Source organism: Pyxicephalus adspersus, chromosome 5, assembly GCF_032062135.1.
Source record: "Pyxicephalus adspersus chromosome 5, UCB_Pads_2.0, whole genome shotgun sequence".
NCBI classification, from domain to species: Eukaryota; Metazoa; Chordata; class Amphibia; order Anura; family Pyxicephalidae; genus Pyxicephalus; species Pyxicephalus adspersus.
Window position 1 is genome coordinate 47489430 of NC_092862.1, and position 15464 is coordinate 47504893.

The 15464-nt window shown below is 35.8% G+C and overlaps 2 protein-coding genes across 6 annotated transcripts in view; one reads left to right on the plus strand and one right to left on the minus strand.

The window, feature by feature from the left end:
- ARHGAP28 (Rho GTPase activating protein 28) overlaps positions 1-5094 on the plus strand; it is an 83580-nt gene extending 78486 nt beyond the window's left edge. For 3 of the 4 annotated variants that reach the window (XM_072411410.1, XM_072411408.1, XM_072411411.1), the window contains exons 13-14: positions 199-326; positions 4354-5094. In XM_072411410.1, the coding sequence (XP_072267511.1) occupies positions 199-326; positions 4354-4549 (324 nt within the window). In that variant the 3' untranslated portion in view covers positions 4550-5094. Of the gene's footprint in view, positions 1-198; positions 327-1386; positions 1446-4353 lie in introns of all 4 variants that reach the window. The other variant, XM_072411409.1, reaches the window with a different exon arrangement.
- Positions 5095-14034: 8940 nt separating this feature from the next.
- Positions 14035-15464, minus strand: part of LAMA1 (laminin subunit alpha 1) — a 101600-nt gene continuing 100170 nt past the window's right edge. For both annotated transcript variants that reach the window (XM_072411412.1, XM_072411413.1), the window contains one exon: positions 14035-15255. In XM_072411412.1, coding sequence (XP_072267513.1) covers positions 15095-15255 — 161 coding nt within the window. In that variant the 3' untranslated portion in view covers positions 14035-15094. The remainder of the gene's footprint in view (positions 15256-15464) is intronic.

Genomic DNA, 15464 nt, shown 5'->3' on the forward strand with positions numbered 1-15464 from the left:
AACTAAAATAATTCAACACTTTTGCTTAGTATTGTAAATCCTGCTGTACTCTTAGGGATAGATGATTATTTTTAGACTTTTCAATGTCTCTCCTGTTGAGGTCAATTTGTGTTTTGTCTATCATCATTGATAAGCCTACAAAAACAAAGGCTGCCTGTGTCATGGTTATTATAGCTCTATTTCGCTTTTATATTTCAGCACTGTGATGTACCTGAAGGAGTGATAAGAGTTTATGCTCCACTGCACTCAAAGGTTTCCATGGCAATTCAGCTGAACAGTCGGACAAAAGCCAAAGACATCCTGGCACGCTTTCAGTGTGAAAACAGGTGTACAAAGATGATCATTTCTTATTTTTTTAGTCTATTTATTAGAAAAATATTTAAAATATATTACTGTGATATATTTTTTATGTTGCAAATTGGTTTAAAAAAACCTTTCTTTAGGGATGTAAAAACAGGAGTTTTGGTGGAGGGCTTTAGGCTATACAAGTAGCAAGTAGATAAAAAGGTAGATTTGGGTTATGTATGAAATTTTGAATGTTAACAGACAGAACTGCTAAATAATATGAATTCCAATAGGATTACAAAGACCCATGATGAGTTTAAGTGCAGCCAGCTATAGCAGCCCATCACATTTTACCTCAAAGATAAGTTGATTTGGTTTCTATAATGTTCTACACTACTTCATATGCCCAACAGTCTGTGTTCAATATGTATTTTTTGTAGCTAGATCTGTTGTCAAAGTCTTTAATTTTTCATGTTATTGCCAAATTAAAAGGTAAAGGTAAAAGGTAAAAATATAAACATAATGCAATTACTTTATTAAAATTGCATAATGTACAGGAAAATAGTATTTTATTCTATTAAGACAAAATGTTGACAAAATCAAGATGAATATAATATTTTACTTAATAATATTCTGCCTTTCTGCTGTGCTGCTGTATCAATGGTCAAACATCTTCTCCGGCCATATGAAAGCCTATCAATCTAACACCATGATTCTGTAATGCGAATCACATGAAAATATAGTTGGTGCTGCCTCAATGCCTTTCCTTTAGAGACCTTTATTATTTGCCAGCTTTTCCTGCCACAATATTGTCATTAACATCTGTGTTTCCCATTTTGTTAATTTATGGAGTCTCTTTTTTGAAGGGCATATTCATGATTGTAATAAGAAATAACCAAACAATTTTTCAGCAGAACATTTGGTTAGAATGCTGGAACTAATTAGTAGTGCCCACTAGAGAATACAGCTTAGAGAAAAGAGAGCAGCAGCTGGGTATAAGACATTTTAGACAATAAGCCGCTCGTACACATTAAGTGAAGAAGAAAGCAACAAAGACTTTTCTCAATCAGAGTGATAAATCTATTTCTCTTACATTTTTAGCCATGGAACATCAGAAAAATCACACAACCAAAGTTTATATGAAATAGGTGGAAACATAGGTAAGCTTCCAATCTTTTCTGAAACTAATATTGAAAATGATATGATCAATCATGTTACCAGCTGTTTCAACAATCTAAAAGAAAACATAATAAAAAATTGTTAGCACTAGAAAGATTCTCATGGTGTACAATCAGATTGTGACCTGCCTTGGAAGATGGAAAATTACATGTGAGGAAGGAATAGGGAAGATAAAGTGCAACTGAAAATATTATTCTGTTAAAATTTTATAGTGATTAATAAATATACTATAAAGCAGATTCATTACAAATGAATCTTGCAATAACTCTTTGGTGATTATCACATTTACTCTGTTATAAATATACCCTGAAGTGTCTTCATTGTCCCATTCTTTTAAAATACTTTTTTTCTGCCAATGCCCTTTTCCTGTTTTTGTTTAATAACAGCAGTATTCAGACTCTTGGAACATATTCAAGCAAAGCAAAGCAAGCAGTGATTTTCCAGGGCCTAGCATATCTGCAGCACTGATGGGATGAATTATTCTTTAAACGACTAGTTAATATTAAAACTTATGTCTACATGTTCTGCTATTTCCTCACATCTTACAGGAAACCTCTAGTGAGAAAAACTCAAAGCCTACCATTGCTATCTGAAAGAAAATGCTTCTTGCTTGGTTGATCCTGGCTTTAACATCTAACAAGTGGCAGACTGAACAACAATGAATTGTGTTTTTGGTAGGGGATCAGCAATGGTAGCTTCCATCTTCATATCCAAATTTTCATTAAAGATAAATAAAAATAGTTCACCCATCTTTTATCCACAAATTGCCATTACTTTGATTGGAAATCAAATAAATGCCCCACTAGCATCCCGAATAGAGTTCTCAGCAGGCCTCTGGATGGTATTGTAGCCTCTCATTTTATTACACATCTCTGATGAATATTTCTCTCTGTAATGATGGAACAGGGACATTAATGATTTCTGTACTTAGAAAGACTGCAAAGACCGAAAAGAGGTATGAGAGCTTGCAAAGTCACAGAGGATTTAGATGTTATCAGAACTTTGCCAAAGATTATCACACAATAGTGTGGTTTGGTTTACTGAAGCAAAATAAAACACACATGTCTGATGCAGGTACAGTTATATCTCTAGGCTAATATAATGTGTTATTTTATCCCAAATGTTCACATTTGATAGTCATATACCAGTAAGTGTTGCTACATTTGATTTTAGCAGAAGAACATATGTATTTGATTTAGGTCTAGGTACAGACATTCAAAACTCCTATTTAAATATTTATTAATTACAATTTTAAAAAATGTAGGTGTCTCTTATGTTTATCAGTGGTTTGAGGTTAATTTTAATTTTGTAACAGTAAATATGTCATGTCCTTTCTTAAGAATCTTTCACTTCTGTCTATTTACAGTACCTCAACTCAATGCTAGATTTCCTAGCATTAGGATTTCTTTAAAATGTCTAAATTAGTAACTGATTATGACATCACACCAATAAAACTTCAACCTACAGCGAAAAGTATTAGTTAAACTCTGAAAAATGGAAGATTGTTTGTCATTGAGTGTCTATTCCAGGACCAGTTGGAATGAACAAGTGCCGTACAGACAGCACCGGGAGGGGTGGGACATACAGGAAGCATCATGATAAATCCTTGACATTCAGAAACAGCAGTGATCTTTCCTGATAGTCGTTTAGCAAACCAGCAGGACTGATCACTAAAAGATGTTGGAGGCAGCTTTACAAATGCTAGATTTGTATCCAAAACAATCACAAACATTCTTATTGTTTGATGAAATGCCAACAAATGTATAGTTTTACAGTTATTATTTAGGATGGATTGATAACATGGTGTATGTAGCATCATGTAATGATATTTTAGGATGTAAAATGTAATTCATAGTGCAAGTACTCTTTAAAGAAAGGTTTGATATCCACTATGAGCTATTTGGTCAGTATTAACATTTCCAACATTATGCAAACACTAAAGTCCCTGCAGTTATACAGATTATTCCATATTTCTTGCTCTGTTTATTGTTCAGTGCTTTTTAAACAGTATGTTTATAAACCTACTATTATAATACCAATAGCACTTTGGCCGGGTAGCCCCAAGAATCTTGGAATTGTTCTTTATGTGCAAAGGGAGCAAGTGCTTTAAAACACAAACCTGGTGCTGATAAGCCTTGTCCATCACCCGAGCCCAGACAATTGGACACTGTCTCTGCTTCCCTTAATTTGTTTCTTAGTGCCTAAATGTTGAATCGTCAGGACCAAGCCCTGTTACATGGCAGTATGGATAAAGTACTGATTCATTTTTAGGGTTGGGTTAAAAGTAAAGCTCAGGGCAAGACTGGTTGTTTCTTTTGTAGAGTGAGGTTTAATTAGAGAATAGGGATTGGGAATCTACGTATGTTCTCAGGTGGTCCAACGGCCCAGCCATAACTTCTGTTCCCTTTTATATAAGAGCATTTCATGACTTGTGTAGATGACAGGGAAGTTTGTAATAGTGATATTCTTCCCATTGGTCAGCAATGTCAAATGCATTCTTTCTACTGACCACAATGCTAATATACTGTGAGCTGTGGATATAGTAATTATAGCAGGAGGAAGTTCCCTAAAACCTAAAACAAGGGCCTTGTGACTCTTATCAGAAATTTACCCCCATTTCCTGTCCTGATGACTGAAGTTTTTGTTTCCCACTCTAAAATGCATTCATCTAATACTAGTTTAAACAATCAAGTTGAAATAGGTGAATACAAATATGTTTTCAATTTGTGTCTTACATATGCCTTAAGGTTCACCTTTAACATCCTATATACAGATATAACATTGTTTTTCTATATTTAATTGACATAAGCATTATAAACAAAGATTGCTATAAACATTCATGAAATTTTGCCTTTTTCTGATTTTGTCATCTATTTTATGTCATTGCAGGAGAACATTGCTTGGACCCAGATACCTATATGCTGGATGTGTATCATGTAAACCCACATGCAGAATGGATTTTAAGACCCAAAACTTGCTGAAACCAGTGTTTATTTATTACCAACACTTTCACCAAGCAGCTGCACTTACAGAATGTATTGTAATAAATGCAGTCTACACGCTGCTAAGACCGGCCATCCTCTGACTCTTGGAATATACTGACTTCCGGGTACTATGAAGTTTGAACATTAGCTTTGTGAAGAAAGCCTGTGGACTTTGAATGAATGTGTATCTATGTTCTTTGTGAAATGTAATTTATGAAAACTCTGTATTCTTTTTGTATGGGAAGCAAAACACTACCAAGAAGCTGCCAAGCTATGGTCCTTGCCACTTTATCCTTCTACAAGTATTATTGCGGACACAGATGTGGTGATGACATCTGGATACCTCCTTTCTGCTGGACAGACTTGAAACACAAGCCCACTAATAAAAGGGAACATTGTTTCTTTTAGGTGCATTTAAAAAGGAATGAACATGATGACATGGATGCTTTTACTTAGCATCAGAACGTAACTAATGTGTAACCATTTGTATATGAACCACTATGTTTGTACAGTTACTTTTTATATCTATTGTAGATATGATCATGCTTTTGTATTTGAAATATTTCTCAGTTGAAGTACATGTAAACCATCTGTCATTCACTTCAGTATTCACTTTTAATAATATGTTTTAACTCTTATAATGGTAGGTGCCTCGTACGTTGGTTTTTTTTTATATGTGAGTGTTTGTGTGAATGCAAACCATTTGAATGGAAAGCATTTTGTGAGCTGATTTGTCTGTTTTGGTTTTTAGAGTTCTGCAGAATCTTGTGTGACTTGTTTTATGGTTGTGTTTAGGCTGCAGAATGCACAATCATTACAAGGTGCTTTATTGTGTAAAAACTGAATGTATGTATCAGCAAAACTATTGTGCTATCCTGATGTGTTAAGACAAACTGTGGTTCACACAGTGCAGTTATTTCCACCGATCAAAATCATCCATGGTTGTTTTATTGGTATTGCTTCTTGAACTGCCATATTAAAGTGGACATTTCAATGATTTTACAAATCTGTATGCATAAATTTCTGACATTTTACAGTATACAGAAACGCTGTCGTTTTATAGGAAGGTAATTAAAAAACAGTGACCAAGCTATAATTAAGTTACTTTGTTAAGGCTAGGATGATGTAATCAGTCTGCTGCAGACATGAGGAAGAATTACCTCAGTTCCCCTCCCACAGTGCATAAGCAGTAATTATTTCTTTGTAGCTTTGTAGCAAGTTGTGAACAAAACTGCACATATCATTATTATGTCATTTCTGCGCCAACATTAAAGCGGAACTAAACAAAATATGGTATCAGGCAGGACTTTATTGCAGAAACAGACAGGTGATGTCACTTCTGTAATAAAACTTCTTACATGTCTAATTGCAGTCCTAAACTGTCAAAAAATGGCAAGCGTTACATCATCCTGACTGGTCCATCAATAGGGCTGAAGAGCAAAAGGGAGAGAAGAAGGAAGAAGATGGTGGGTAAAGCTGCATGCAACTGAAAAATTGCAATCAGGCAGGTAAGAATATTTTGTTGCACATGTGTTCTGTCATTCAATGATGTTATAAAAATGTGCTAAGCCAGCGTACAACTTTTCTTTCTTAACGCACCATGTCAAGCTGATAATTTTGTTAACTGAATCCAAAGTGAAGGAGGATTCTCTATCCTAAAGGCACTGTTCTTTTCTATGCCAGCTGTTTGTGTTACCGTAATGTGTAAATTACAACAGAGACAATTGACCTAATTTAATGAAGCGTAGAGAAAGGAGATGTGACATCCACCTGTGTTGACTTTAACCATCCAATCTTGTTAGGTAAAAGCTCAATTTTTTCAATCAATTTTTCCGGCATGTGATTAGATTTTGAAGGTAAACACAGGTTAATAAATCAGTCGGCCAAATATATTAGGAGAATTGTGTCACTAACCTCAATTATACATGTCGACAAAGATGAAGCAGCAGCTGTCAGAACTTGCAGTTGTCAGCACTCACTCAGGTGCAAAATATGTAAGGTATGTAAGGTATTTTGGAGGGTATGCAAGATATGTGTATTGCCAAAACATTGCACCGCTGGTGTTTACATTGAGCTGTCCCAAATTAAATTTGTGGTTAGGTTATCTGGGACTGATACAATAATGTCTGTTCATATAACAAGCCACTATTAATCTTCTTTCAGGAATTGAAAGTTTGATTCACATAGCTAGGGTGTGAGAACCAAAGGTTATTTAGGACAATGGTGGAAATCCAGCCTTTGCCTATTTAGACAGGTATACACTGACTGATTTTTATAGTTTTCTCTTTTATTCTGTATTGATGGTATGCTATGCTATATTTTATATGGCAGAACAGCCATTGTACATTTGTAAGAACCTAAAGCTTTGTGAGTACAAAGGTGAGGCTTTGGCAATTGGCTTCTCAGGCACCTGTGCTGTCAGTGGTGGGTAGACAGAAGTATGCTCTGATCAGAATGACTTTCAGTTAACAAAGGTCTTTTTCTCTCTTTTTCTCTTTGTCCATGTCAATAAATAGGGTTGTGGGGGAGTAAAAAAAAAAAAAAAAGTAAATATGGGCAGACGTGGGGGTATGGAATTTCTGTGAACCTGTTGGCTTGTCTTGCATGTTCACATGCTTAATTTAAGGGCATTGTTACTACTTAGCAATTTACATAATTTACATAAAAATCCATACCAATGTTCCCAATACTAGGGTTAAGTTTAACTTCATTCTAAATTACAGATTATAGTCAATATGTAAGCACTTGTTATCTATGTCTCCAGTTATCACCATACATTTTTGATGTACCAGTGTTAATGAACTTCCCATTTAGCTTTCAAATTTTAGAGCTTACCGGATTGAAGCTGTAAGGGAGAATGTAAAGCTCATGAAATTGGCTTGCTTTGAAGAGTGAAGCCATACTGAGTATGTCATAATCACCTCCATGAAACCATGGAAAACCTCTGTATTTTGATTTCAAATTGTCTCCACAAGATAAGGTAATATTTTGGTGTTCTATTGTTTTGCTGTTGGATTGTTAGCTAATTTGTTTTGTTTTTTATTTATTCTTTACTTTTTCAGTATATAGAAATATTTAAAGTACCATTCAAATGAATTTTTCATGAAAACAATTAGCATTTGTTATCTGATGTGTTTCTTCCTACTGCACATCAGCACTGAAAGGGTCATCGGAGCTGGAGAATATTTTTAAAATATTCAAAAAATATTCAAGATACAAAAATAATATAGAATACTAACTAGAATGCATTAAATAAAAATATTTTACAGCAACTACTGTAAAGTTGTTGATTATAAAGAATAATGAATTACAGAAGTCACATAAAACTATGTTCCTACCTGTTTACGTAAAAATGTATTTCATGCAAAAATTTGGAACTCTCTGAGAACAGAGACTATTCATCTAAACTTGAATGAGTCTTTCCAAGAACTTTACTGTCTATGGCTTTTAAACTGGTCCTAAAGAAAAGAAAGAAAAGAATTGCATTCTTGTACATACAATAATAATGTATATGAGCAATACTCTAAACTACCTTTTGTTGTGAATTCCTATAAGAAAAGAAAATAATTTTTGTAAACTGTAAAATTCTTGACTTAGACACTTTGACATAGAAATATTGTACCTTTGGGTGATAGGCAACAAGCAAAATGAAGACATAGTCGTAGTATATAAAGTGATCTTAATGTGGGCTCTGGGTTTAACCCAGGGGTACAAGCTCTTGCACGCTGGTAAAGAGGACTTTTAGATCAGAGGCACCGTGACACATCTTTTAGCAGCAACCTTGTTGCAAGAGTTAGAGTTACCCTCATTTCCAATATATTACATTAGAACAAATGATGTGCATTACAATACATAAGAGAACACACTTTAGTAAGAATGCATAGGTGTGAAACAGGTGAAATGTACACATATTCTTCAATAGTAACAATTGCTAAATAATGCTAAGTAATAAACAGTATAGCACCTAATATGCTAGAAACCACGGTGGCGCCCAGACTAGATAAGGTCCTTAAGTGCTGCCTCTGATAATATCAAGGGGCCCTAGGAAATACTTGGCAAATATAATGCTACAGAACACTGTCAGAGACTGCAGATGTGCAACAAGAGATGGTAAGAGACTACAGGCATACTAAGTGATAGAACTGCAAACATGGTAAAGAAGTACAGTGTTCTGAGCAAATTCCATTGCATAAGATCACAAAAAAGTAAAAAAAATGGTGGGTTACATAGTAAAAAGATAGTGAAAAATATAGGCCATATAATTGAACTACAAGAATCCACAGAATATTTTTTTATTGCTGCCTTGAGTCAGTATTTAGTGCCAAATGGCTTCAGGGTGTGCACCAGGGCTGTAGGCTGTGTTCACTTGGATACCAGATGCAATGATTGCTCAGCCCTTCAGTTGCAATGTTCAGAATTTGTCTTAAGATAGGGTTTACATGGAAAACACTAAAAAGCCTGTAAAGAGCCCTTCTTGCTCCTATTTAAAGCCCTGTAAAGACCTCTAATAGACATCAGAGCATTGTTGCTGGAAGCGATCTTTCTTGATTGTTTTCAGTGACAGATGAGTGAACAAATGCTGTACACATAGAGCTATTCTATTCTATAGACAGGAAGGGTTGGGGTGAGTGGGGAGGAGTGAGCAGAACCCTGCTGTGCTCTTCTCCATAAGAGTGAGCAGCAGTTACTTCCGATCGGTCGCTCAAAAACCCAACATTTGAAAAATCAACGCTTTGTGAAACGTGTCAAGATTATCCCAATACTTTGCTGTACAAACATAGATACACATGTGTATGGAACTCAATGTCTCCCTCAAGGTATATCTCTGTATTTGATCTGAGATAGTAAAGCATACGTAGTGGTATTAGGTTTGTGTTTTTTCAAGTCATAAGATATTGTTACTCAAGTCTATATGTGACTTTGTAAACTGTCCTGATATGTGCACATTTAGAACTTTAGAGTACAGTACAATTGGTCCTCATGTTGTTGAGAACAGAGCTGTAGAGTGGGAGTTGGAGTCAAGGAGTCAGAGACAACTTTGGGTACCTGGAGTCGGAGTCAGAGTCAATAAAAATGCTCCGACTTCTGATAAATTATAATAAAAAAAAAATACAGCCACTTGAAATGTCCTATTTCACAAACAATAGTCATAATTAGGTACTTCTCTGATGTAATAACAAAGCCCAGTGCATAGTTGTAATTCTACTTGTGTGAAGTTCATCTGAGCTATTATACAACCTGACATTCACATTATTGTAATCTGGATTATGTACATTACAAAAAGTGTTTTCATTTTATTTCAGATATAATATGTTTAACAAGTTCATTTGAGTGTAAACAAGTGTAATGATATAGATGTAGGTGAGTGCTATGGGCTAATGTGTGTTCAGGTGTCCTGTCTGCACTCTCCATATATGCTCCCATCCAGGATTGAACTTTAACATAATTTTGCACACCACCAGATACTAGGAAGTTAGTTAAGTGCCCCCCTGGCCCTGGAGCCTCCCACTGCCCTGTCTTCGGCAAAGATCAGCAAACAAAGATAAAAGGCAGCAGCGTCTGCTTAACTTCCTCTGTCTGCTAAAAGAGCTTAGAAGAACTTGGAGGAACAGCTTTTGGATTCAACTGTAAGTGTTCATGTTTATTTTAAAACTGCATGGCTGCTTGTGTGTACTATGATGGAAAGCTTTGTGCATGTTTCTGGATAAAACTGCAGGGCTATGTGTATGTTTGTGTGTATAGTGCAGGAATGTATGAATGTTTGTATATAGTGCATATTGTGTGTATGTTTCTGAGTAAAATGTAGGGCTGCGTGTTGTGTGTATAGTATATATGTTTGTCCATGTTTAATGCAGGGCTATAGCTTATTTGTGTGTATGGTGCCGTGTTTTATGTATGTTTGCAATAGTGCAGGACTATGTGTATGTTTGTATTTAAAACAAAGAATATTCTAGTTAGTATAACATATTTTTATATATATTTTAGTGAAAGCGGCACTAATTCACAATGGCAAAAAGTCTGTCAACAAACCTGATAAAGTCTACTGTTTATAAGCACTTTACATTATCAAGTGATGGGAAACATTATGTGTACCAATGTATTCTTGAAGATGATGGTGAAAAACAATGTGATGCAAAAATTAGCAGTTTCAGTGGGTCTAACAAAATGCACTTACAAAAGCATCAAATTTGAAAAGACACTTGCAGCGTTTTTATCCTAAAGTGTTAGAAGTTGTGAATGAGCATAATAACAATCAAAATAAACCATCTACTTCTGGGAAAAAATGTTCAGAAATCTACTGCAGACCAAACACAACTAAGAAGATTCTTTATATCTGACAAAGTTACCATAACAATGACACCAGAGAAAATGTAAAGACCACATTATTGGAATAGTAGTAAAGAATAGTGTACCATTGTCTCTCTTTTCACAGCCAGCCTTTTTAGGCCTAAATGGAGAAAAAACTTAGTGTTTCCCTGGAATTTCCTGTGACTCGGGATTACTTTTTGCAGGTAAAATCCACACTCGGGATTACCGCGGGGTGAAGAAGCATCTAATTATACAACTATTCAACATATAGTATGCTTTGTGCTGTTCATACTCTGCAACTTGCAATAAAAGATGGATTGAAAGATCGTCATGCAGCTACTCTAATTGGCAAATTGAGGCAAGTAACTGTTGTAGCCAGGGCCCCTAAAACAGATGCCATTTTCAAAAGACATGTAGGAAAAGGAGCCATTTTGGATCAAACAACACGCCGGGGAAGCACTTATTTGATGGTAAAGTTTGCTTGAACTAAAAGACTTTCTTGAAGAATTGGACAATGAAAATGTTTTATTAACTGAAACCCAGTGGACAAAAGTAAAAGCACTGAAATATCTACATTCTAAAACCTTTACTGTCACCAAGAGTTTGCAATCTAGACACCTAGAAACTTGATATATTGCTTGAACAAAGGTGGAGGGTTAATAGCTGATGTCATTGTATCTTCAATGAAGAAAAGATTGAATCTCTTACTGGATAATCAAATCTTGTTAGCTACTATTTATGTTGATCCAATGACCCGAATTTTGTTGAGCGATGACCAGACTGCAAAAAAGGCCTCTATGATGTAGCAATTCGCATGGAGGGATCACTAGCTAAAACACAACCACTGAATGAAGCTATAGCATTGGTAACTCAGGATCATCATCTTCAAATGAAGAATCGGACTTTGATTCCTACTTGGACAAAATGTAACTTTCAACAGTAAAGCGAGGTTGCATATGTGTGAAAGATGAACGACCAGAAAATGTCCAAATAAAGAGATTCCAGCAGGAATTTTTTTAAGGAATTCAAAGAAGTAGAAAAGTATGATGGCTCATCGAAACTGACTGTAGAAGAAGCCATCCTTGTTTATCCCGAGATTATTAGTGTTGTGGCTAGAACCGTAACAACAATGCCAACCACCCAAGTCAGTGTTGAAAGACTATTTTCAGCTCTAAAAATAAATAAGTCAGATTTAAGAGCTTCTACGAAAGAGGGCCTGGCAGAAGCAATTCTGTTTCTTAGAACAACACTACATTGAGTTAGTTTAGGATTGCATTTAACAGCTATTCTACTCTACAATTATATTTCAAGTTTATTATATAAACTGTTTTAGGTTTTCCAACTTTTGTTTTCATTCATGTAGTTAAACTTTGGTTTTGTTTTAAAACTACCGAAGAATGTGGTTCATATTTTTAAACTGGTAAAGTTCCTGTTCCTGATTTTTATGCATTCTATGCTACTTCTTTATAGCCACTTGATAAAAACAATAAATAAAACCTTATTGTTTTCATTTTTTTGTCTTTTGTTTAAACTGGCCAATACAGTAGAGCGTCAGCTTCCTAGCCAGTAGTTCTGTGGTAAATGGCGTGTATGTTGCCTTCCTTCAATCAATGTAAAAAATACATTAACATATTACAGGGTTTCTCATTTTATCTTCACACTTTTGCATTCAAACTGTACACTTTTGCAACCAAACTTTACAAAAAAATTTAGACCCCCATAATTATTCATAAATCAATACATGTATTAAAAAATTAAATATCACACAATATTTTTACCGTAACATTTTTTCTCAAGAATCAATAATGCCTTCTCTTCTTAGGTATTTAGGCAAAAAGTTAAACATTTTTGTATAATTTGAACAATCCTGCTCGCTTATTGTTAAAAATACACTATGGATGCTTTCTAATAAAGCACCCTGTTCTCAACAGGATTAGGAAATGAAGAGTATGGTGGTAAATGTAGCATTCAAAATAAAAGCATTCAAAAATAAGAGTTGGTGTCCCTTACTTTCAACCAAGCAAGAGCAATCAGGGGAGCGGAGCTGACAGGTTTCTCCTTTCCTCAGCCAATCACAGAGCACTAGAGGTGAATGAATGGGGAGACTTATCCTCATTTAACCTCTAGTGCCCGGGGATCCCACGCCTACAGGAGGATTCCCACGGCTGTGCAACCGTGGGAATCATCCTGTCATTGTGGGATAACCTTTAAAAAAATAATTCATTTCAGAGGTGTTAGGAAATTCATTTTCAATTCATTTCAGAGGTGTTAGGAAATGCTCATCTGTCTGGTGACTCTGTGCTGTGCGCAGTATGAAACACTGTTTTTTCTGCCAGAGATGTAATTTGCAGCAGCCAGGAAAATTAAGATAGCAGCAGCCCCCGCTTCCCTTTGGCGGTGCAGCCTGATGGATTTTTGGCATCTCCAGCACCACTCTGTGAGGCTGTACACAGCAGAAGGGGATTCAGAGGCAATTAGCTCCTGACTCAGTCCTGCAGTCCTGAATTATCATTGTTCTACATATCTCAGACCTTCAGTACATTCTTTGGTGATTATTAGAACTATGCTTATTGATTACATTCATATAATAGTAATCCAAAAAAATTGGAGATACATTTGTAGGTAAGATTTTGCCATAATACCTGCCAACTAGACCACACACCTACCTTTCTTTTGCACCCTGCATCAATACCAGGTTCAAGGTCCTCACTGTTGCATGCCCCGAAGCTGCACTCTTTAATTCTGACTGTTCCTTCTGTGGACAGCCACTGAGAACAATTGATGATGTGCATTAGCAAGGTAAAGTTTACACTTGTATATGTATGTGGTAGAGAACCAATTTGTTTTTGAAAAACATATTCTAGTTGTGCCTTGCTGATCTTTTATTCACATCACACAATCTACCGGACATGATTCATAGGGGGTACTCAGAATTACATATTCCTTTACCTTGTATGCCACTGACTCCTGTAATAGGTGAAATTTAATGATAGGTCCTATTTAACAGGAATCATAGAAGGCTTTTCAGTATGCACCTCAATCCATGGCAGCCTGACAATGATTTACTGGGATGAATGGCTGACCCAATGAGGAAGCAGTAAAGATCTAAAATGCATCAATATGTTTATGTGATCCTGAAACTACACACTTTTTAACTAAATGAATTATCCAATGCAAAATACTGCTAAGGACAATAAAATTATGCTGGTCTTTGTATTCTTAACCCTTTTTTATAACCTTATCTTAAAAAAAAAAGGAAAAAGACAAAATGCCAATGTACAAAACAAACTGCATATTTATTGAATTAAAAAAAAGATTTTAGAGGTTGATCATGGCTGAAGGAATCAAATTACTGTCAAGTGTTCAGTATCATCCAGAGGTTAACACAGTAATCAAATACGTATTAATTTAATTGTTAGATGACCAGAGGTATTTGTGGTGTATATGTGTCTTTTAAGTAACTGGAACGTTGTTCCTGAGCTGAAAATATTGGATATAATGTTGGAAACACATTTAGAGCTGAACTTCAGGCACAGAGGTAAATTCAAATGCAAAAAAAGGGAGATTTTTATGTGCCAATGGATGTCAGTCCTAAGATTTACACAGCAAAGCAGCCAAGACACCACTTCCTCTGTAAGGAATAAGGAAAACAGTGGTGTTATCTCTGCACCCCCGGACCTGATAACTATAAAGTAAAAGGGCAGCAGTGGGCCAATGAGGTTACCCTTTGTTCTCACCACTAATCAGCATTTTCCTTGTGAGCAATGTTTTCAAGCAACACTCCTGGTTGGTTCTAAGTCTGAATGCTGCTGTGTGGGTGATTGCCTTTTTTGTGCCTGAGGTTCAGCTTTTGCCTTAAAAAAACATGGGATGATATTACTTTGCTATGTCACAGGACTATTTCATCAACACATCTCTGGCAAGTAATCAATCTTAAAGCCTGACACAGAATGCACTTATGTTAACTCTTGTGTGATAACATCACTTGTGTGATTATTTTAGCCTTTGTGTTTAGGAATATGGTGAGAAGCTGACAATAAGGCTGCATACACACGTGTAATGGTTCTCGTCTGATAATTGGCTCAGGGCTGATATAGGACAAGAATCTTGCATGTGTACAGTGCTCGTCCACTGATGATGGACGATGAACAATTGTAATGAAAGTGAAGGGGAGAGAGGGCAGGGGGTGCCGCTTCGTCGTTCTCCCCCTCCTCTCTCCATAGAGCAAAATGGTGCTGTATGTACAGCACTCGTTCATGCATCGTGCAGTCCTTTGTCGTAAAAGATCCTGTCCATTGACAATTATTGCACGTGTGTATTTAGCCTAAGCTTTTTGTCTATAGGTCTGTTCCTGGACAAGAATGAGGAAAGGCTCCACGTATCTCAAATGCTTTGCTGAAGTCGTTGGCCTCAATCTGGGTGCCCTTTATCAGTTTCAGGTTCCTTATGCAACCACGGAATGAAGTCTGGCTGGTCAGACAGTTTTGCTTTACACTAGCTACATGAGACAAAAGAAAAAAAAAAGATCACATTGTGAATGTTTGACTTTGAATCTTTTGTATGTACTTTTGTTTTATCTAGAATGCAAGTATCTATGGAAAGACTTATAACAACAGTTCAAACTTTATCTCCATAATTAGGTGCTAGCAGCAAATGGCTGGATACATTTAGTTTTTATGTGAAACTGCAGAAAAATAAAGATAAAAA